This window comes from Muntiacus reevesi, chromosome 1 (assembly GCF_963930625.1).
Source record: "Muntiacus reevesi chromosome 1, mMunRee1.1, whole genome shotgun sequence".
NCBI lineage: Eukaryota > Metazoa > Chordata > Mammalia > Artiodactyla > Cervidae > Muntiacus > Muntiacus reevesi.
The window spans coordinates 141,211,406-141,236,480 of NC_089249.1; the positions used below are offsets into that span (position 1 = coordinate 141,211,406).

Sequence of the window (25,075 nt, forward strand, 5' to 3'; positions counted from 1 at the left end):
TAAAGAACATAAACGGTATGGACCTAACAGAAGCAGAAGATATTAAGAACAGGTGGCAAGAATACACAGAAGAACTATACAAAAAAGATCTTCATAACCCAGATAACCACAATAGTGTGATCACTCACCTAGAGACAGACATCCTGGAATGTGAAGTCTAGTGGGCCTTATGAAGCATCACTACGAACAAAGCTAGTCGAGGTGATGGAATTCTAGTTGAGCTATTTCAAATCCTAAAAGATGCTGTGAAAGTGCTACACTCAATATGCCAGCAAATGTGAAAAACTCAGTAGTGGCCACAGGACTGGAAAAGGTTAGTTTTCATTCCAATCCCAAAGAAAGGCAATGCCAATGAATGTTCAAACTACCGCACAACTGCACTCATCTCACACACTAGCAAAGTAATGCTCAAAATTCTCCAAGTCAGGCTTCAACAGTACATGAACCGTGAACTTCCAGATGTTCAAGCTGGATACAGAAAAGGCAGAGGAACCAGAGTTCAAATTGTCAACATCTGCTGGATCACTGAAAAAGCAAGACAGTTCAGAAAAACATCTATTTCTGCTTTATTGACTACACCGAAGCCTTTGACTGTGTGGATCACAATAAATTGGAAAATTTTTCAAGAGATGGAAATATCAGACCACCTGACCTGCCTCCCAAGAAACCTGTATGCAGGTCAAAAGGCAACAGTTAGAACTGGACATGAAACAACAGACTGGTTCCAAATAGGGAAAGGAGGACATCAACGCTGTATATTGTCACCCTGCTTATTTAGCTTATATGTAGAGTACATCATGTGAAATGCCAGACTGGAGGAAGCACAAACTGGAACCAAGATTGCCGGGAGAAATATCAATAATCTCAGATATGCAGAGGACACCACCCTTGTGGCAGAAAGTGAAGACGAACTAAAGAGTCTCTTGATGAAAGTGAAAGAGGAGAGTGAAAAAGTTGGCTTAAAACTCAACATTCAGAAAACAAAGGTCATGGCATCTGGTCCCATCACTTCACGGCAAATAGATGGGGAAACAATGAAAACAGTGAGAGACTTTTATTTTGGGGGGCTCCAAAATCACTGCAGAGTGACTGCAGCCATGAAATTAAAAGACACTTGCTCCTTGGAAGAAAAGCTATGACTAACCCAGACAGCATATTTAAAGCAGAGACATTACTTTGCCAACAAAGGTCCATCTAGTCAAAGCTATGGTTTTTCCAGTAGTCATGTATGGATGTGAGAGCTGGACTATAAAGAAAGCTGAGCGTTGAAGAATTGATGTTTTTGAGCTATGGTGTTGGGGAAGACTCTTGAGAGTCCTTTGAACTGCAAGGAGATCCAACCAGTCAATCCTAAAAGAAATCAGTTCTGAATATCCACTGGAAGGACTGATGCTGAAGCTGAAACTCCAATACTTTGGCCACCTAATGTGAAGAACCGATTCATTGGGAAAGACCCTGATGCTGGGAAAGACTGAAGGCAGGAGGAGAAGGGGACGACAGAGGATGAAATGGTTAGATGGCATCACCAATGCTATGGACATGAGTTTGAGTAGGCTCTGGGAGTCTGTGATGGACAGGGAAGCCTGGAGTGCTGCAGTCCATGGGGTCACAAAGAGTCGGATACGACTGAGTGACTAAAATGAGGGGGAAGAGTACAGCTGCACGGTATGCACTGTACGTCTCTCTCTCTCTCTCTTTTTTTTTTTTGGTAAATAAACATGTGATCTAGCTTAGTGAACTGTGCATCATTCATTCTACAATATGGATTCAGATCAACCAACCCAAGTTTTTAAAACTTGCCCTGATGAAACCATCAGGTCATATACAGATGGTCACATGCCATATAATCTGCTGGTTAAGGCCAGACAGACTTAGCAAACTGATAGAGCCTTCATATGTTACTAGACAAATACTCTAGCCCCCTTATAAATAGCTTTCTACATTTGTTAACTCATGTCTCTAAGATTCCTGATTCCCACTGGGATCATAAGATAATTCTCAGACTGGGTCTCAGGCTGACCTGTGTATAACAGAAAGCCTCAGTGTTAAGGACCTGTGTGGTGATAATTCATCTCAGGCTGCCCTGCCATTCTCCTCCCTCTCTGCTATGGAGTTCTATCTAAAGTTGAAGCCTATGGGCTTGCTTCCCACAATGGCCTCCTCGTTTTGCCACTGCCCCTACATGGAATGTCTCCACTTTTTCCAGGCTTCCTTTTCACCATCCTTTTCAGGACTTGGCTCAGACACATCTCCCCTGGAAGCTTCTGACCGCCTTTCCAGTACTCCTCTCCCTGGACTCCCAGTGACAATCTACAGAGGCACTGCCACAGTCTTGCAATGCCCACTGGATGACAAGCTCCGCACGGAGCTGGAGACCACTCATACATTTGTGTGTGCCCCAAACGCACAGTCCAATACTGAGCAACGAGAAAACACTCTGCACATGTTGGCAGGTAAAATCACCCCTCAAATGTTGTTTAGGAGAAGTTGCTGCAGCAAGCAGACCCTACCAACTTATACTGGAACCACTACCCTAAAACCCTAAAGAGTAGACCTCATGAGTTGTTTGGTGTGCAAATACCAAACACTGTGATTAGTACTGAGCCATTTGGGGTCAATTTTGCTGATTTGGGGGCATGGTGCTGTATTCTTTTGAGATAACTGAGTATCAGGCTGATCATATATTTCAGAAACCTAAAATTATGTAGAGCAGGTCCCCCACCCCACCCCAGGACCTGTGCATGAAACACTCTCTCTGTAAGAAAGACATTTCTGTTCTGAAATTTATAGGCTAATAGGTATGGAGCATCATGATATGTTACTGGCCAACTGGAAGAAGAGAAGTGAAACTGAGAAGGTGGGAGCTGCCTGGGGGACTATATGCAAAGTAAAGTTGATAGTGTCTGTATTTCTCATCAAAATCCCTACTACCCAGTGTAGCAATCTGCTCATTATGACTATGTGTGAGGCACTGTGCAAGGTAACTTCCTACACATTATCTTATTATTTTCTAAAGACACCTCTGTGACATATTATTTTAATTATACAAATGAGTAAAGAAAAAAAAAGTTCAGACAGTTTGCTCAAGATTAAACAGCTAATAAACAGCATATCTAGGAATCTAACTCGTGTCTGTCTGACATCAAAAGTTACACTAAAAAAAAAAGTTATACTGAAACAAAAGTCTAATGTAAAAGGGGTAATGTGGATATACCACTAAGATCCTCAAAATGGCATGATATATTTACTTTTTGGTTATTCTTTAGTACATCTGAGTTTTGAACTTTGAAAGATGATAGATAAAATTGGACACTGAGATTTGTTTTGGCAGGAGGCTTAAGTCAAAAGTCACTATGATTGAGCTCCCTGAGTCAGACAGGCTGAAGGGTGGGATATGGACGAAGATGGGAGGAAGGTTCGGGAGGGAGGGGACATGGGTGTACCTGTGGCTGATTCCTGTTGATGTATGACAGAAAACCACAAAATTCTGTAAAGCAATTATCCTTCAATTAAAAAATTTAAAAAAAAAAGAAGGGTTAAAAAAAAAAAGTCACCGTGGCATGACTCTCCTAAAGCAACAGTGAAACCCTCATCTGAGTTGCACTTTATAGTTCCCCAAAATTTGGTATACTCATTATTTAAACTAATTATCATATAATCCCCCAATAGAGCAGATACTAGAATTGATTCCATTTTACAAGAACAAAAACTGAGCTTTAGTTAAGTGGAATACATGATGAAAAATATGAAAGTGTTAGTCGTTCAGTCGTGTCCAACTCTGCAATCCCATGGACTGCTAGGCTTCTGTGTCCATGGAATTCTCCAGGCAGGAATACTGGAGTGAGTAGCTATTCCCTTCTCCAGGGGATCTTCCGACCCAGGGATCAAAACCCTGTCTCCTGCAACGCAGGCAGATTCTTTACCATCTGAGCCACAAGGGAAGCCGAGAATACATGATATTGTACAATATATTGTACAACTGAAATTTGAATCAAAATCCTCCATTCCAACCCATCACTATGAATTAAGTTATTTGGCAAGGAGCCACCAAATGGCCTGTCTTCCATTTGACATTATGTCAGGAGTCTACAGAAGCACTGTGGATAATGGAGCTCTGGAACCTTCTTGTCTGGAATCTTGTCAGTCATTACTGTTAGCATACTTTAAATAGGACAGCATTGGTATTAGGTATCAGGTATGTGCATTTTAAACCAGTGATTGTACCCTGCCTCCACCCTCACTTCACTTTCAGCTAAGTTCTCCCTGATTCCTCTTTATCCTCTGTACTTGCTCAGAAATTACCTTGCCTGGGAAGAGAAGACATCCTCGGTCTTCCCTTCCCCTTCAAGGTGGGGTTGAGTGGCTCTGTGTTCCTTTGATTCCCTGAACTTCTCCTTTGGAGATTCGGCGAGAGTGTAACCCTGCCAACACCTTGATTTCAGACTTCTGGTCTCCAGAATGGTGAGAAAATACATTTCTGTAGTTTTAAGCCACCCAGTTTGGAGTCATTTGTCATAGCAGCAACAGGAAGCTAATACACTAGTATTCAAACCATATTTTTTATAACTGCTTATAAATTCTCCTCCACTGGCATGAATCCTGAAAACAAAGACTTTGTCTGATTCATTTTTGTACCTGCAACCATCTCACACTTCCTGGCACATAAAGAGTGCTCAGCAATGCTTACTGAATGAGAAAATCCATGTAGTCCAGGAGGTTCACAGCAATGCCAGCACACATCTCTTGCAACTTCTGGTCTACAGCATGACATTGGCATGGGTCAGCTAACCATCCCTCAGATCCATCCTAAAATACCCATCTTCAACTACCCACTGCTAGCTCACGGTTCCAATGAGGTGAAGGCCGCATATCAATGGGCTCGTGACTGATACAGCAACTGTGAAACTCTGCCTCACAGATCAAATTCAAGAGATAATGTATGGACAGAGATGGAATGGGAGGTGGTGGCAGGCACAGAAGACCATCCCCTCTGCCCTCCCCTGGCTTCAGAGTTTGGAATAACCATAAACATTATTAGAATCATCAGAATCTTTTGTTTACTAAACACTTATGTCAGGCACTATGATAAATACTTCCCAAATTTTACTTCATCTCCTCATATGAATCTTTAAGGCAGGTATTATTTACTGTCTTCATTACTTACAGGGTAACTGGCTATGCTGAACTGTGTGATGAGAGTATTTCTCATGGATTTGACCTCAGAGGGCTTGGCATCAACTGTATGGCCCAACACAGAGGGGCAGCTGGCTTCTGTGACAGGAGCCAGCCTTATTCCTGATTCCCTCTGAGCTTTCTACATTTATTTCCCTTTTGCTTCATTTTTAAGTGGATTTCATTGTGCTCCACAAAATGTATTTTCCAAAGTCCTCATGGGAGCAGTGTAACATAATAGTTTTATTACTAATGCAAAAGGTCCTTCCCCATCCTCACCCACTTACGGAATCCCAGCTCCATTTTCTAGCCTCCTTGCAATCCTGGAATGATCTGTTGAAGCTGAGGTGGGTACAGGCTAAACATCTAGGTTTTTGTTTCTTGTGGCTTTGAGCTGATAAGATTCCTTTCCAAGCTCAGGGTCATTTTGTCTACTTGGGTTTTCAAACCTTCCTACTGTGCACAATTTCTGAATGCACTGAAACATGTTGAGATGTTTATCAGGATGGAAGAGAACTGAATTCCCAGGCCTCTGCGGTAAACTGTAGAAGGTAAACAGCATGCCAGAATCTCCCTCATCATGACCTGTCTTCTAAATTCTTCTTTTTAGGGCAGTGTGCTTGAACAGTACAAAATGTAACTCATTTTCAACAGTTATGCGAGAGTAGAATATTTTCATCTAAATTAATATTTTCTCCTTCAAAACAAGCACCCTGGGAAGCAGCGCATGTATGCAAACCATGTTGACGCTGCACTAACATTTCTGGAACTCTTTTTCAGCAACTGTCTTTACAGTCTGTGGCACTTTTCTTTGAAAGTCTTCAGTCATGACAAATTTCATCCTTTGAGAATAGATGTGAACTTTGGAAAGAGACGAAAATTGGTTGGAGCCACGTCTAATGAATAAAGTGGGTGATCAAATCTTGTTATATCGTTTTAGGTGAAAAATGAGGCATGACTATAAAATAATGTGACTGGTTTCCCTAGGTGACCCATAAACCGACTGGCTGAAAAATAACTCCCATAGAGGAGTTTCAAAATGCTTTCAGCACTAGACGCATCACTGGAATAAGTGTACGGTTCCCAGAGTGGTGATTTGGCAGGGAACAATACTAATTTGGATATATAAGTTCAAATACATTTGTTAAAAAAAAAAGAAATCTAACTGCTTACACTCGAAAATGAAGAAGCTGTTCTCCTGGAGAAACATCTCCTCGTTTTTTTGACAGCCTGGTTGGCTATGGACAAGGAGTCTGCTGCAAAAAGTAGGCTCATCTCCTGCAGAAAATCTTCATTGAACACACTATCCCCTCCCACACTCACTCCCACCCCAAGCTGGGGCAGGCGTCCCTGCCTGGTGTCCATAGCGATCTCTTTTTCTTTAAGTATTAGCTCTTAAAAAATTTAATGGTGATTGTTTTTGTGTCAGTCTTCTTTCTGCAATTGGAGGTTCCCTGAAAATGAGGATTGCTGTGTATCAATAACGCTCAGACACTGTGCACAGAAGCATAAGACACGAACTCCTATTCTTGATGTGGACCCTTTGATTTTGTTTCTTGCATTCCCAGGGCTTTACCTGTCAAATGTAACTTCCGTATGGCAACCAAAACTGAATATTCAGTCTGTGTAAAATCCACCCATACAAATTTATAAAGGCCTCAGGTACAGTACAGGCTTCCCTGGTGGCACAGTAGTAAAGAATCCACCTCCCAATGCAATAGACGGAAGAGATGCAGGTTCAATCCCTGGGTTGGGAAGACCCCGGAGTAGGAAATGACAACCTATTCCAGTATTCTTGCCTGGGAAACCCCAGGGACAGAGGAGCCTGGTAGGCTACAGTCCACAGGATTGCAAAGAGTCCAACATAATTGAGGGACCAAGCATACATCCAGAACAAGGTACAGTAGTGGTTGCTTATGATGAAGGGGAGGGGAGCAAGAGGGATTGATTGCTAATGCACAAGGCTTCTATTTAGGTGATGGAAATATTTTAAAATTAGATTGTGGTGATGGCTGCATAATGCTATGCTGCTGCTGCTACTAAGTCGCTTCAGTCATGTCCGACTCTTCATGACCCCATGGACTGCAGCCTACCAGGCTCCTCCATCCATGGGATTTTCCAGGCAAGAGTACTGGAGTGGGTTGCCATTGCCTTCTCCAGCATAATGCTATAAATACACTAAAAAAAAATACTGAGATAACTCAGTATTTAAATACTTTAAATGGATAAATTGTGTGGTGTGTGAATTATATCTCAATAAAGTTGCTTTATTTAAAAAGTCCTCCATAATGGGAATGATTGTGCCTAGGTTCCTTTTTAGGCCTGTAGTTGGAATAAATGATAGTCAAGGTCTTTTAAAAAAATCTAGTTACCAATATAAAATTAAGTTTCTGTGTTCTCTCTGTAACTCTATCACTTGAAAACGACTGAGTGGTTTTCACTGAATTTGGAAAGCATGTTTAGGATAACGAGGACTGTGGGGTACTCCCTAATATCAATTCTCCCTTTCATTTAGACTGACATCCCCAGTACGTAGCCTAATACATAGCACTCAGCATAATGTTGATATAGATATACGTCAGAGATAGTGTAGGTTCAGTTCCAAACCACTGCAATAAAGTGAATACTGCAGTAAAGCAAGTCACATACATTTTTTGGTTTCTCAGTGTATAAAAGTGATGTTTACATTATTCCGTGGTTTATTCAGTGTTCATTAGCATTATGTCTAAAAAAATGCATATACTTTAATTTCAAAGTACTTTATTGGTTAAAAGGAATGCTAATCATCATCTGAGCCTTCAGCAAGTTATCTTTTTGCAATAGTAACCCCAAAAATCATTGATCATGTAACAAATACACTAATGATTTCAAAAATCCTGAAATATTGCAAGAATTACCAAAATTTGACACAGAGACATGAAATGAGAAAATGTTACAGGAAAAAAACTCATTGCAGGATTGCCACAAATCTTCAATTCGCAAAAAATTTAGTATCTGAGACGCACAATAAAGGAAAGTGCAACAGAATGAGGTATGCCTGTATTTCCCAGCATCCCTTGCAGCTAGAGGAGGCCTGAGCCTCAGTTTCAGCCAATGGGACAAGAATGAAATTGATGGCATGCAGTCTCTGAGAAAGGTGTGCCTTCCTTCGCTTTTCTTCCCTTCCTGTAGGTTAAAATGACCAAAGGGTGGTGGGCAGCTATGTTGGATGATGCAGATAAGGGCAACTCACCAGGGGAGGCTGATCAACAAGAAAAAAGAAACAAGTACCTTCTGACACAGTGGGGCCACCACACCAGCCCTGGACTGCCCATACCCAGTCTGTTACAAAGGGTTCTATTACTACCAACTTTATTTTATTTAAGTAACTTATTTTAGAACTCTGCTATAGCAGCCCAAACCTACGTTTTAACTAATGTAAAATTTGGTGTTCTGTACCAAAACAGAATTTAGATATGCAGCATTAGCATAATTTTTATGGCCATGGCAAAAGTTTTACCACTGCTATCTCGGAAGACAGACCATGGGCCAACCAAAGGTGTAGCTCTAGGCAGACGGTTAGGAGAATTCAGAAGAGCAATGTTTGTTGGCTGCTTCTTGCTGCAATATAGAGAAAAGCTCAGACAAAGACTAGCCAGTCTGCAAGCAGAAATGGAGATTATGATTCTGTCAAGGGAAGTTTTCTTTGGCTGTGGCTTCTACACCATGTTGCCCAAGTCTAGTAATTTGTGCACTGCAGAGCTGAGATGAAGACCATTTGAGTACCCAAGCTAAAACAGCTATCCATGAAGCAGGAGGTGAAGCAGAAAAGGCTGTGGCCTCAAATCTTCCCTGGGATTCTCTGCCAGATGGTGGGAGCTAGCCTACCAGCAGATAACCCATTAAGGACATTGACTTCTTATCCAACCTAGCCTTTCCTGTCTTAAAGTGACCATCAGCGATGGACAAATCAGGGGAGGGACAAAGCATAGAGGCCAAAAGAAAAAAGCTAACATTTTCAGGCTTCAAAATTCTATCTAGATGAGCACTTTCACTGTGGTTATCCGTATTGGGAAAACAAATGACTTTTCAAAAAGATAACTGGGGCTTTAAAACAATGGGGAAGTAATATTATAATTTTGTGATAACGTCTGTTTAGGTGTGGGGCTGAGTCAATTTTCCCTGGTTTCCAGAAACCCTCTCCCAGGGCAGGGATTTATGACAGTTGAGAAGACTGCTTTTATGCAGGCAAAGGAGTTCAGAAAATGCCTATTCGCAAATGCCTTCAGTTCAAAATAGCTTTTATGCCATGGTGACATATTTTGGACCCCTTCAGACTTTAGAAGAGCTTTCAGAAGAATGATCTGAGTGGGCTACACCTCTAAGAAAGTTAAGCAGGTAAGTTTCAATGGTCTATTCATTCTCCCTTAAAGTTCCCTGAACTTGATGCAGACATATCTAGTCATTCTGTGGCCCTTGGAGCTGTGCTCAAAGTTGGAAATCACCTTTTAAAAATGGCTACTGAGTGTGCCAAGTAAGTGAGGGCTTATTTTCATTTTTAGTTGGGAGAATTTTAGAAGACTTTTCTTACCTGATGTCCTCAAAGGGAAGAGACCACTGAGGGCTAACCGTAGGGGCTTGTTTGAAAAGGGTGAAAAAGGGGTGCCTTTGCCTTGGGGGTTTGTTGTTGCTTTTTTTTTTTTTTGGAGTTTGTTGTTTTTATAACTTCAACTGTTGAAAATCCTCCTTCCCAATGCTTCTCCCAATCACCACTCACATGAATCCCTAAGACACAAGATAGAAAAGGTGAAAGAAGCCCAGAGTAAACACAGTGAGGACTGCCAATCAAATCAGGCCAATGAAGATTTAATCATGAGTCTGAAACACTTTGAACACTGTGTTTTCATATTGGGAACAATTTCTTTCTTCTTTCCTCTTTATGACTGACCCACAGTGTTTCTGAAAAGAAGAAATGTAATAGGTAGGTGGTGGTACAGAAAGATTTGGGTGACTTGCCCAATCTGCTAGAAATGGTAGAGTTGGAACCTGGTCTCTGGTGTCCTGATATTTCATCCAGTTGAACTTTTCCATAAATAAATATATCCCAAAGCAAGTAGTTTCACGGATGGTTATAATATCTTGGTTAAAAGTTTGGGAAAACTGATTGGGCAATGTTAAGTAGGATTTTCAGAGCTTTTAAAACACAAATGAGTCATGTGAGTTTGCAAGAAGACCTGAGAAGAATTTTGGGAAATACCAATTTCCACCACCCTGGAGTTGATAGACTTATCCATATGTTACAAGAATTTTCCCAGATTTAAATTTGGGTTTTCCAAACTTAAATCTGAGAAAATGGCATGCAGGGAAGGTGAGATCCATTTTTCCTATAGATTCTACTACACGCCTTATTGTGGTAACTGATACATGAATTTGTTTTTGCCTGATGTTGAATGTGATTGATTGCACCCATGAAGTACTTTCCTCCCAGGTATGATTTGCAGGTAAGGATTTTAATTCTGAATAAACATTAGTTTCTTATTCTGAACTCTAACATGCCTACAAACACCTGTGCTGCTAAAAAGTAAGTTGAAATGGTCACTACATTGTGTGAGTCCCATGGGCTTAATCAGCACAGCAAGGAGCCATTTCGGGGTCAAGCCAACCAGTGTGAGGATCACAAACACTGGTGAGGAGCTCAAGATGAACTTGTGGTTAATCTGAAGAGTCTCCTGGGATAAAGCAGAAAACACGACAAGCCCCGTCTTCATTCACTTGGGGCTTACAGTCAAAAAGGTTTGTGTTGGAGGCCAGGTGGGTTACAGATGAGCGAATCAACAACCGCTATAAGATGCAGTCATTGTTATTACGGGGGTGAGCAAGACAGGCTATGAGAGCAGAAAAGAGGTACACCTGATTCAGGGATTAGGAGCAGGGAAGTGTCAACTAAACCCAGATCTAAGGTTGAAGAAGAGAGAAGAATGTTTCAGGTGGAACCAGATGTGAGAGAGTAAAGTGTGTTGAGGAGGTAGGTTGGAGACAACCCCACCCTCCAACTCTGTTGTTTCACACTCTACAGGAAACAAACCCACTAAAACACACCTCGTGTTTTATATTTTACAAGATACTTCTGCATGTATTGCTTTATTTTCTCACTGCCGCAAACTTTTCAGATGTCCCTGGCCCATGCCACACAGTCAGGAAAAGAGACAAGGAACTGTCCCCTCTGTTCCTGGGATGCAAGAGGTGTTACAGTAGGAAATATGGATACTCCAGAACTGCCCTCCAAACGCTAGATTCCCACTGGGACTGGCTGAGGACACTGTCTGTCGGGCTAAAGTTTTAAGCAGTAAAAAAGCATTTTCCCCAATTCCCTCTTTTCTCGCTTGGGCTAAACTGTTGTCACTTGTACCCTATTGGGATCTAAGAAGGAATCCCTCTAGTTTGGTTGGGGCCATTAAGTGTAGAGGAAGGTAGGAGACAAAACTGAGATCTATGGCCCGGGTGGGGTGGGTGGGTGGAGGTTAATATTTGCATCAGGTTGGGTATGATTAACTCAGGGTCCCCATACTAACAGAACATTCATCACAGGAAGTCCTGTCCTCAAGCTCATCTTGAGGTTTCCCTACAGGTGTCACCCAGTTTCCAGGTGAGAGAGGGCTACCAGGTACTTTTAAATATGTTGCTTCATTTAATCTTCACAAGAGCCTCTCTGGATATGTATTGTCATTTCCAGTTTTCACAAACAAGGGGGTGAGAAGGATAAGAAATTGAATAACTTGCCCAAGGGAACTGTCCCCAATTCCTAGGATACTTATTCTGTCTAGCATTGCTCCCCTGACAAATGCACCTTAGAAACTCCAACTCATCCTTTAAGCCTCAAATCCACTACCACCCCTCTGTGAAGACTTTTTCACTGTGCCCTCCACTCTCAAGTACAGCCTGCCACGCTCTTGCCCCTTCAGTACCTGGCACAAAACTCCCTCACATCACCGGACACACGGCGGGAGTGGTTCAGTATCTCAGTTGTGTCTGATTCCTGTGACCCCGGGGACTGTAGCCCACCAGGCTGCTCTGTCCGTGGGATTTCCCAGGCAAGAATACTGGAGTGGGGTTCCCATGTCCTTCTCCAGGGGATCTTCCCGACTCAGGGATCAAACCCTGGACTCCTGCATTGCAAGCGGATTCCTTACTTCTGAGCCACCAGGGAAGCCTGGGTTGTCTGCTTATTCCTGTCCACTTCCACTTCTAGATGATTTCATGAGGTCAGGAATATATTATATCCCAAGTACTTATAGCATAAGGACTGATAGGAGAAGTAAGCATATAATAGATGTTGAATGATAATAAATGTATTGGCAATAAACTATGGCTTTAAGTTAAATGCTGGAATATACTTGAAGTATTTTCCATACACTTCACAATTTATAATTTCGGCCACGAGAACAAAGACTCATTGGAAGTTGCATTGTCCTAGTTACAAGGGAGTGTCACACGTAAACAGAAAATTTCATCTATTCTAGAAGTATCTATGGGGAAAGATCACTTAAGTGGGGAGAGTGGCAGACAGAGGTTGCTGGGGAAAGTTTTCTGAAAATGCTATCTGAATTGCACCAGAGGAGAAACGGCAATATACTTAAATCCCTGGTGAGGAAAGATAGGAAGAAAAAAATCAGAGGGCAGTGAGTTGAGACCAGAAACCCAGAGAATAGGATAAGATATAGGTAGGGTAAGCAGTCCATGTAGGAAGTCTCAAAAAGTGTGAGTAGAATCAGGAGAGAGTGATCAAGACAAGGCAGTAAGAACTTTAAAATAGTATGAAGTCAGCAATGCCAGATTAAACAGGAAGGTCACATAAGATAAGGCCTAAACATTCAACGGAATGGATTTAGTAACCAGAAAGTCATCAGTAGGCTTGGCAAGAGCAATGTCAGTGAATTGGTGAAAGAAATAGAAGCCAGACTGTAGTGAGACGGTGAGTGAATGGGAGGAGAGGAATCTGTGATGGTGAATGTAGACAACTTTTACAAAGATTGACTAAAAGGGGTGGGGGGAGCAATAGGGCAGTAGCAAAAGAGTGATGAGGTTTTTTATACATACTAAAATAAAAAACTTTTTAGTCTTAACTAATTCATTTCCTTCCATCCCACACTACTCTCAAATGGACAGTTTTTGAATTGGACCCATTAAATTCCCACTATGCTGTAATTTTCTTAAGAAAAAGTCTTGTTGCTGAATCACCTTTTTATTCCACACATTTCTCTGTACATAATATAGATTCAGTATATTTCCTGAAGAAATGAATGAAATGCAAGTTCAACACAAGTGATGACAGGGAAATGAATACGAGCTGCAGTAGGATACAGCTTTTGTTCATTCTTGGGTTGTTCTTTCAAGGGAATTTGAGGTTGCCTGAAAACTCAGGACCATAAAGGAAACAGATCCAGACAATCTTCTCTCTCTGATGCTTATAAATTATTTGACCCAGAGAGGCAAATGTACATTGCTCCCAGTTTAGATTTGAGAGACCACTGAAAAACAGATCCTCAGACTCCAGGGTTTCTTCAAGCCCCAAAACTGTTCAAGTTCTTGGAATCAGCAGGTCTGTACTAGAGTCTCAGTACTGCCATTAGAGTTCCTGCTAAACCTGCCTGAGCTTCAGTTTTCTCACTGGCATCTTCAAGATGTCCATAATAGCATCTACCTCACAGGGCTGTGTGTGTGTGTGTGCATGTGTGTGTGTGTGCGTGTGTGTGTGTGTGTGTGTGTGTTAGCCGCTCAGTCCTGTCCAACTCTTTGTGACTCCCAGGCTCCTCTGTCCATGGAATTCTCCAAGCAAGCATACTGGACAGCCATTCCTTTTTTCAGAGCATCTTCCCCACCCAGGGATGGAACCCTCCTCTCCTGCATTGGCAGGGGGATTCTTTCACTGTTGGAGCCTCCAAGGAAGCCCACCTCCTAGGGCCAGAGGAGGATGAATGAGATAGTGAAGCGCTTTTCACAGGGCTTGGCAAAATGGCCCTCAGTATATTAATAAGAGAAAAAAAGTACTGCTGAAATGAATAAAAATATTACTAAAGGGAATGAGTTCCAGAAGAGGTGAGTATAAGCCAAATCTTCTGTTAATTATAGAAAGAAAAGTTAGAAAAAACACTCGTTAGAAAATTTTTTACAAGAGTGAGAAAACAATCAGCCTCAGTTGTGGTTTATAAATCCACATTTTCGCAGAAGTACCAGGTTTACTGAAAAATCTAGTTCAAAATCTCACGTTAGTGGACCTGCCCATCTCAGTCGGTCAACGTTCCCTGGGTTGGGGCGGAACCAGTGTGTTGCGTTAACTTTCCGGCCTGCCACGACCGCTAACATATGAGCGCGCTGAGTAGGTAGGTTCTGTTCTAATGAAAATTCAGCTCCAGCAACTTCGGTGGAACAGATCCAGAAGCAACACCGGGCAAAGACTAGCCTTTTCAAAAGCCTGCGCCCCAGCAAACAGGCAGCGCCAGGGCAGAGGGCAGAAGCTCTAACCCAGCAAACTGGGGACCGAGCCCTGGCGCGCCGTGCCACCAGGGGGGCGAGTGCCCAAAGCCCGGGGCTGGCAGCCAGCGGGCAGCGCCAGTCCCAGACGGGAATAGCAGGCAACCCAGCGGGATGCAAGGAGGGTTCTGAGCAAGGCGGCGGCCTCTGACCTTTCCGGGTTAAGGTGACTGCACTCGGCTCGGTAACTGTATCTTCACAGGCAAAAAAGGTTAATGTAAATGTCAGAGGCCCGGACGACGGCGGTGGCAGGGGAAGAAGGGAGAGGAGGAGAGAAGGAAGGGGCAGGAGGCAGAGGGCCGGGCCTCCCAAGGTCAAGCCCCGCTCCCCGCCTCGCGCCTCCCCGCCCAGCCAGGGCGCGGTGGTGGTGGGCGAGGGATGGGAGGAGCGGTCAGAAGAGCAGTTCTGCTGCCCTCCTTGGCCACTCTCCCGCCCGGGGCGACCCCCGCCCGGCCGCAGGCTAGGAAGAAAGGCGCCGAGGAGCTGGGGGTGGAGACTCGGCGGCCGCGCGCGCGGAAGTGGCCCCGCGGGAGCGCGCGCGGCAGGAGGCGGACGGGCGGCTGGGGAGACGGAGGAGCGGGCACGTCCCTTACCCCGTTGGCGGCGGCGATGCGGACGATAAGCTGGATGGCCTCCTTCATGTAGAACCTGCCGTCTCCGCCCACCACCAGGGTGGCCTCCTGCCGATGCGCCGGCTCCACCGTGGAGATGATACTCTGGATGAAATTCTCGGCATAGTTGGCGCTGCTCTGAAACACCTTCACCCGCTTCCGCAGCCCGCTCGTGCCCGGCTTCTGGTCTTGGTACGCCTTGGTCTTTACAGTCACGATCTTTACCATGGTGACGACTTGCTTCCTGGGGCCCAGCGGACTCTGCCAAGCGAGGGGCGGCCGGAGCTGCGGCTGCGGCTGCTCTGGGATGAGGGCGCGGACGGGGTCGGGGCCACGCCGGTTGTGCTCGTCCCTCCTCCTTAAAGGGACAGGGGACGGCCCTCCGCGGCCAGTTCACCTCCTTGCAGGTCCGAGAGGGAGGGGAATGGAGCGCCCACCCCCAGCCTCCTGTGAGATGGGTGGAGCCTCTCTGATTTACCCTCTCTTGTCGACCAATCCACAGTAAAATGAAATCCACAGCTCCTCCCCCAAGTGGAAGGGCAGAGGTGGGATAGGGACTGGGTCACAGGGCAAGGACTTAAGGCAAAGTGGGAAAAATACAGAGCAGGGATAGGCGAACTTCGAAAACTTGGGAAGGTTCCACTTAGAATTTTTCTACTTTTTGATGGTGTGAAAGCAATAAGTAGAATACTTATTGCTTCTAATCCTGTACCTCTAATTTTGATCTTTTACCGGGCCAGTAATATGCAGTAGGTACTCTGTACTCTGGTGATGTTGAGCTGTGCGAACCCAGCTCCAGCTCCCAATCAGCCACCTGATCAGGAGGGTGAACAAGCAATTCACGTAGAACCCTTCTCTACCCATACAACCATTCTGTTTTTCACTTTCAGTACCGTATTAAATAACATGAGACATTCATGTAATGAATAGGCTTTCTGTTAGACGAATTTGTCCAACTTCAGGCTAAATTAAGTATTTTGAGCACGTTTAAGGTAAGCTAGGCTAAGCTACAGTGTTTGGTGGATTAGGTGTATTAAATGCATTTTCCCCTTATGATCATATTTTCAACTTCCAGTGGGTTTATCAGGAGGTAACCCCATTGTGAGTGGAGGAAGATCTCTACAACATTTCCTGTGGTTAAGCTGGAGTTGCATGCATAAATAACTTTCTGGAAGCATGTTCTGAGCAAGGGAACTGTCAGCCTTAACTAGATTTTGACTTCTTAATCTTTCTATTCTCTCTAAACATTAGGGTATTTGTGATATTCCCCTGCCAATGCCTGAGACGCAGGAGGGGAGGGTTTGCTCCCTAGGTGGGGAAGATTCCCTGGAGGAGAAAATTGCAACCCGCTCCAGTAGTCTTGCCTGGAGAATCCCATGGACAGAGGAGCCTGGTGGGCTACAGTCCATGAGGTCACAAAGAGTCGCGGACATGGCTGAGTGACTGAACACCCCCGCGTGTGAGAAAAAGAAGTCAACTCCAAAGGTCTAATTCAACCTCCTGCTTTCCACCTGTTTACTGGTGGGGCACACGCTACTTCCAGTGGTTAGGGTGGCTACAATAATAGGTAATATTTATTGAATATAATGTTTCTAAAGTATAGGTTTTATTATTTTCACAATTTTATATTCACAAAACTGAGATTCAAAAAGTAAAATGACTAGTCAAGACTACAGAGATAAGTACATGGAGGAGGCCATCACAGGTGGGTGTGGTTCCCAAACCAGAGCTTTTACAGTGATTTGCCTGCCTGTCACCAGGGAGAACTAGGAAATGTACAAGAAGGCTTGAGCAACATATGTACAAACACAAAGTGATGCTGAGTAGTATTACCACCAAAATACATCAGTTATTCACATAGTAGAAAATTGGTGAAGAGATTAAGAACTGAAGTGGCCATAAAGGTTGGAGGATACAGAGTCAGTGAAAGTCTCAATTGTTAAGTAGGAATCATCAGTCTTTCTTTTAGGCTCAGCATCTCCCTTGATTTAGTGAGAGTGACTGTCTCCTCTGCTTGAGAAATGTGTCATTTACAAGATGTGTTAACTGGGGAAAGCTCATTAATATCTGTAGGCATCCGCTTCTTTACTATAAAATAGAGAGGAACCCTATCTTAGAATTTCTGCAAGAATTAATGGGGTTTTGTATGTCAGTAGTTCTCAGTTATGGATACACAGTAGATTCACGTGAGACACTTTTGAAACTACCCATGTTCTGGTCCAAATAATAATTGGACCAGATTCAGTCATAATCAACTGGTGTAAGTAAATCAGGTGGCATGGTACCTGAAACACAGAGGCCCAAACATAGAGGTCAAAAAATATTAACTTCCTTTCCACAATTCCAAAGCCAAAGCTTATCGTTAACCTGTGAAATTGATTATATTCATGGCCATTTAATGGTTAACTGGTATAGCTTGATCCAGGAGGGAGGCTGAATAATGCAAATAGTTGCTGACTCTCAGAAGTCAAGTATTCATATACAGGTTGATATAGGTGTCATGTGGATATAGATATGGGTTTTAATGCAGTCACTACAGATAAATTTCAGGGGTAAATACCATGTGAAAACTAAATTCCAGACAGCTGATATTGATTTCTAATATTTACACAGAAGTTCACAAAGCTTACAGAGTTGTTGTTCAGTAGCTAAATCACATCTGACTCTCTGCAACCCTGTAACTGCAGCACACCAGGCTTCCCTGTCCTTCACTGTCTCCTGGAGTTTGCTCACACTCATGTCCATTGAGTTGGTGATGTCATCCAACCATCTCATCCTCCATCTCCCCCTTATCCTCCTGCTCTCCATCTTTTCCAGCATTAGGGTGTTTTCCAGTGAGTTGGCTTTTTGCATCAGGTGGCCAGAATATTGGAGCTTCAACTTCAGCATCAGTACATCATTCTTGTAGTATCATCTTGTGAATAAAGTAGTATAATCAACCCCATTTTATAGGCGAATGCATTGAGAATAGAATGGTTGGCTGTAATCAAGTTTACTTGACTCCACAAAATGAAAATATAACATAGAATCACTGAGTCTTAGACCTCTCAGAGTTGTATGGATTAACTGACATACTGAACATAGAGCTGTTTGCACAGTGCCAATACCTGCTCAATAAGTGGTCACTCATTATTATAAAACAGTGAGCTCAACTTCACTTCACACACTCTTTATTCTTCCCTATCTTTGGAACTAGGATGGGGATTTTCATTTACGAGGAATTGTCCCATACGTCTCTCTCCCCACAAAATGTAATAATTTAATAATTGGCTTTAGCTACATAACAAATCACTCTTGAATGTTGACAGTCATTTATTATTATTATTATTGCCTGTGATTTTGTGAGTTAACTGGCTGGTTCTGCTGAGCTGGGCAAGACTCTTCTGTCCTTGACGGTGCTCCTGTGGCAGAGTCTCCAATCTCTGTGCCTCCTGGTAATCTCACCTTGATGTAATCCCCTTTTCTTACTGTGTAACACGTCACCACAGAGGCAGTGACTTAAAACAATGCCCACTTATCATCACAGTTCTATAGGTCAGATGTCTGGGTGGGTTTTGCTGGACTGAATGTTCATAGGCCATATAAAACAAGGCTGAAATCAGGTTATTGGCGAGGCTGGGCTCTTATCTGGAGGTTCTGGGAAGAACCTGCTTCCAAGTTCATTCATGTTGTTGGCAGGATCCATTTTCTTGCAGTTGTAACTCAGAGGCCCTTGTTTCTTTGCTGGCTGTGAGCCAGGCTCCTCTCTCTATTCGTAGAGGCTGCCTACAGTGAGTGAGTCCTTCTCATGGCTGCATTCTCTGCCTCTGTCTTCTACCAAAAGCTGGAGAAAATGCCTGTTTGTAAAGGGCTTGTATAATTAGATCAGATGTACCCGGATAATCTTCCTTTTGCCATGTAACAACAATTGTGGAAGCTGTATCCCATCATATTCACATGTTCTGCTTGCACTCAGAAATTGACCTACAGAGATTTCCAAGTTGTAGTATTGAGAAAAGCAGCAGAATGATTCTTATTCCCTCCTGGGTGACAACTGAAGAGGGAAAGGAAGTCATCGGACCTGAACTGCCCATACAAACAGAAATGAGAATTCTCAGCAGTGTGGACCAGAAGCCAAGAGTTAGACAGGATGTTCATGTGCCTGCAGAGACTTTGGGTATCAGATGCCAGGTATGCCAGGTACACTTCTTCCCCTGTGTTTGGCACTATATAAGCTAACTGTACCTAGTGACAGTCCCAGATGGATTATCTCAGGCAAATGAAATAGAAATCAAAATGAATTGTAGAAAAAGAAATATTATTTCCTGAACACCTAACTGTGGACTGAGATTTGTGTCTGCTCAAAGAAATCTGATACATGTACACAATGGAATATCACTCAGCCAATAAAAGGAATGAAATAGTGCCATTTGCAGAGATATGGATGGGATTTGTCATACAAATTAGAGATTTGTCATATAGAGTGAAGTAAAAAAGAGAAAAGCAAATATCGTAATATTGCTTGTGTGTGGAATCTAAAAAAATTATACAGATTAACTTATTTGCTTGCAAATCAGAAATCTAGTTACAGATGTACAGAACAAACATAATTACCAAGGGGGAAGCGGGGGTGGGATGAGTTGAGAGATTGGAATTGACATATATGCACTATTATGTACAAAATAGATAGCCAGTGAGAATCTATTGTATGGCATAGGGAACTCTACTCAATGTTCTGTGGTCACCTAAATGGGAAGGAAATCTAAAAAAGAGTGGATATATGTTCCCTCATAGTTCAGTTGGTAAAGAATCTGCCTGTAATGCAGGATAGCCAGTTTCAATTCCTGGGTTGGGAAGATCCCCTAGAGAAGGAAATGACAACCCACTCCAGTATTCTTGCCTGGAGAATCCAATGGACAGAGGAGCCTGGCAGGCTACAGTCCATGGGGTCACAAGAGTCAGACACGACTTAGTGACGAAAGAGAGAAAGAGGGATAATTTACTCTGCTGGACAGCAGAAACCAACATTGTAAAGCAACTATACTCCAATAAAAATTAATTAGAAAATAAACTGATTGAATAAACTACAACTTATCCATTGAAAATTGTATATATAGTATTATCCTACTTGAGTGATTTAATTTCTTTCTTTTAGAAATGCATGCAAAGGACTAGAAGAAAATAGATCAAGGGAGGTGGGAGGGGGGATCGGGATGGGGAATACATGTAACTCCATGGCTGATTCATGTCAATGTATGACAAAACCCACTGCAATGTTGTGAAGTAATTAGCCTCCAACTAATAAAAATAAATGAAAAAAAAAAAAAAAGAAAATAGATCAACATATATAACAATGATTACTTCTGAGTTGTGGGATAGAATAATTCTTATATTTTTCTCTGTGCCTTATTAGGATCTTCCATGCTTTGTGTACAGAATTTATATTGTTTCTATAGTAATAAAAATACATTTTTTCTTTTTATTACCTCTTTTAAGTGGTAATTCTCATGTTATTTCATTAATGAGTTATCCTTTAGATGGCATCCATTCATTGATTCATTCACTCCACAGATGTATTTTGAACTGGTACTAAGCACCAGCTCTCTCAAAGGTGTTAAGCATTGCAATTACTGAAACCTGTGCACCCTAGAGCCCATGCTTTGCAAGAAAAGCCATTGCAATGAGAAGCCTGCCCAAGTAGCCCCTGCTCATCACAACTAGAGAAAGCCCACACACAACACAAAAGACCCAGTGCAACCAAAAATAAATAAATCTTGAAAAAAAGAAAGAAGGTAAACAAGTCAGAATAGTCCCTGGTCCCACAGAGTTTGCAATATGTTAGAGCAGACAAATACTGAATAAGAAATCAGAATTGGGATAAATGCTACAAATACAATAGAGGTGCTTTAAAATGTAAACAGGAGGATCTGTCATTGGAGGGAGTCAGGAAAAGTATCCTGGAGGAGATGTATAAGCTGAGGACTGGAAAGATGAGCAGTAGTTGGTCAGGTGAAAAAGGAGGAAAGAACATTTCATTCCATGGGAGGGAATGTTAAGGGGACAGGTTTGAAGTAAGAAGGAAATTCTGTGTCATCAGAGATTTAAACTGCAATCAGTGTAACTGTTTACACAGCAAGTGTGTAAAGTGCAACCAGTGTAACTGTAACATAGAAACTGAGGGATAGAGGGCCTGATCATGTCTGGCCTTCTAAATGGTGTCAAACATTGGGATCTTTATCATAACAGCAACAAGCAACCAAAAGGTTTTTTTTTTTTAATCGGAGGGTAATTGCTTTACAATGTTATGTTGGTTTCTGCCATATAAAAATGTGAATCAGTCACAAGTATACAAATATTCCGTCCCTTAATATACATAATATAAAAATTTTAACCATTTTTAAGCACATTCAGTGGCACTGAGTACTTTAATTGCACAACCATTACCACTATCTCCAGAACCTTTTCATCATCCCAAACTGAAACATTGTACCTATTAAATAATAATATCTCATTCCTCCCTCTCAACCCTTGGGAACCATCATTCTACTTTGTCTCTGTGAATTTGGTTATTCCATTCTCATATAAGGGGAATCATACTACACTTCTTCTTTTGTGTCTGGCTTATTTAACATAGCAAAATGCCTTCAAGTCTCATCCCTGTTGTAGCATGCCAAAAGTATTTTAGGCAGAGAAATACTATTATCATAATAGTATTTTTAAGAGATCCCTCTGTCTGCTGTGTGGATGAGTAAAAGAAAGTGGATGAAGTGAAACCAGACTGGCAAGTTGAAAACCATAGTGGGTGGATTGTACTAGTTGGAAGTCAACGGATATATATAGGAGTGAATAGACTTAAGAGATTTTCAGAAAGTAGAGTCAACCAAACTTACTAATAAATTATATGAATAGGGTATTCACCTAGTGAAAAGGCATAGTGTCTCCTGGCAATCTGGGACTGGAACCTCTATTAAAAAAATGTGGGGTTGGAGGGTGGTATGGCAGAGTCATGAATTCTGTTTTAGATATGCAGGGTTTGAGGTGCCTGTCAGGCCTCTAAGAGGAGAAATAGAGTAAGGTTTTAGATGTAGAGGTCTAGAGCTTAGAAATGAGACCTGGTCAAGGGATATGAATTTATATCCCATTAGCATATAGATAGCATTTGAAAACATGAGAAAGAATGAGGTCACCTAGGGAGAGAATATAGGGGGAAAAAAAAGAGTCCAACACCAAGTTCTGAGATACTCCAACATTTAAAGGCCAAGAACTGCAGTGTGAAAAAGTCTTTTCCTAACTTTGAAAGAGAACTTCTTTAGGAACATCAATCCAGCAGGAAGATTTAGATGTGTTTCTTCTATATGTCATCTAACCACCCATAAACCTGAATTCAGACCTATTAGGTTAATTCAAAGGCAAGGAAGGTTTACTTCTTTTTTTAAAATATAATCTTATTTATTTTTGGCTGTGTTGAGTGGGCTCAATAGTTGTGGCTCCCAGGCTCCAGAGCACAGGCTCAATCGTTGTGGTGCACGGGCTTAGCTGCTCCGCAGCAACTAAGATCAGGGATCAAACCCATGTCTCCTGCTCTGGCAGTAGATTCTTTACCACTGAGCCACCAGGGAAGCCTGAAGATTTGCCTCTTAAGTAAGTTATTAACATGCCATTTAGAAACCTTCCTAAACCAAATTATCTTGAATTTTGCTAGGTTTGATCTAGGTCAAGGAACAAGCAGTTGGCAATTCTGTGAAAGAGTTGAATGATTTCTCTGTTTACATATACATGTGCATATAAATAGGAGGTTGGTTAAATTGCTGCTAAATAAGTGTACAATGCTTGGTCAAATTCCATTTCCAAATACAGTGTTCATTAAGGTAGCTTTACCTTCACCTTTCACAAATCATCATCTGCATTCCAACTATAATGATTTAAAGAAATATGTTTACTATAGGACAGCAATCTTGGATGACATCAACAAATTGCAAATAGTATGCATATGGAATTTATAATGAAAAAGACATGTGTAGAATTTACAGTGGAAACAATGGATAGTGAAGTGGGTGATTAGTGGCACTAGCCATTTAACACGTTATATGACTTATACATAAACTGATTATCAAAATAAAAAATACTGAAAAGTAATCCATTAACAACACATAGACAAGGCCTTAGAAACTAGCACCTATATGGCATACAATAAAAACATGTATCATACTGTTGTTTAAAAATAAAACACAACCCTTTGTGTACACTTAACTTCCTATCTGGTGGTATCAAGTAATGGTGTAACACTATGTATTGAGGAATATTGGGATGGTCTCCAGTTTAGGCCTAGAATGGTGACCCAAATATCTCTCCTACCTAAGAGTTCTTCCTGGCCTGTAAGGCAGTCCCTCAACGATGAGAAATCTGATGAAATAGGTATGTCGTAGATAATCTTCGACAAGAATTTTCAATTACTTGTAGCTGTCAGGTAACCATTAACAATTGATGATTCCACATCCCCATACAAATTAATACTGAACAACACAGCAAATGTTATGTTTGTTCTTTTGTTAAACCTAAATCATAGGTTCTTTATGGCCATAGAATTAGTTCATTATGTTAAATTTTGATCTATTTATAATTTGCTAAAATGACTTGTTCCTACATGTGTCAGTAATAGAAAACCATTTAAAATTTACTCTATTTACACCTGTAAATTATTCAAGTGCTTAAAATTTATTTGAATAAAAGTTAAAGTCATCTGTAGTCAATGATCCTGAAATTGTTTTTGTTGTTGTTGTTTAGTCACTATATCACGTTTGACTCCCTTGTAACCCATGGACTGTAGCCCGCCAGACTCCTCTGTCAGTGGGATTTCCCAGGCATGAATACTAGATCGGGTTGCTATTTCCAAGGCGTCTTCCCAACCCAGGGATCAAACCCACATCTCCTGCATTTCAGGTGGATTCTTGACGTCCGAGCCACCAGGGAAGCAAGCCTAGGCAACAGCTTAGCCTTGACACCAAATGCATGATCCATTAAAGGAAAAACTGATAAATTGAACTTCGTCAAACACTTGCTCTCCATATGACACAATTTGAATGAAAAGGCAAACTATAGACTAGGAGAAAATATTTGCAAATCACATATCCAACAAAAACTGTATCGAGAATTTATAAAGTATCCCTAAAACGCAATGGTAAGAAAAACAACTCAGTTTAAAATAGGTAAAGACTTAGGAGCTACTTCATTAAAGAGGATTTACATAGATAGTAAAGAAGCATATGAAAAATTGTTCAACATCATTGGCCATTAGAAGTGAAGTCACTCAGTTGTGTCCAACTCTTTGCGACCCTGTGGACTGTAGCCTACCAGGCTTCTCTGTCCATGGAATTTTCCAGGCAAGAGTACTGGAGTGGGTTGCCATTTCCTCCAGGGGATCTTCCCGACCCGGGGATTGAACCCGGTCTCCCACATTGCAGGAAGACGCTTTACCATCTGAGCCATCACTGGTCATTAGGGAAATGCAAATTTAAACTACTGTGAAATAACACCGCACATCTATTCAGTTCAGTTCAGTTCAGTTCAGTCGCTCAGTCATGTCTGACTCTTTGTGACCCCATGAATCGCAGCACTCCAGGCCTCCCTGTCCATCACAAACTCATGGAGTTTACTCAAACTCTCCATAGAGTCAGCGATGCCATCCAGCCATCTCATCCTCTGTTGTCCCCTTCTCCTCCTGCCCCCAATCCCTCCCAGCATCAGGGTCTTTTCCAATAAATCAACTCTTCGCGTGAGGTGTCCAAAGTACTGGAGTTTCAGCT

The 25,075-nt window shown here is 42.1% G+C and overlaps 1 protein-coding gene across 1 annotated transcript in view; it reads right to left on the reverse strand.

The window, feature by feature from the left end:
* PGM1 (phosphoglucomutase 1) overlaps positions 1-15,705 on the reverse strand; it is a 65,153-nt gene extending 49,448 nt beyond the window's left edge. The window contains exon 1 of the mRNA XM_065911670.1: positions 15,276-15,705. Coding sequence (XP_065767742.1) covers positions 15,276-15,521 — 246 coding nt within the window. The 5' untranslated portion in view covers positions 15,522-15,705. The remainder of the gene's footprint in view (positions 1-15,275) is intronic.
* Positions 15,706-25,075: the final 9,370 nt, after the last annotated feature.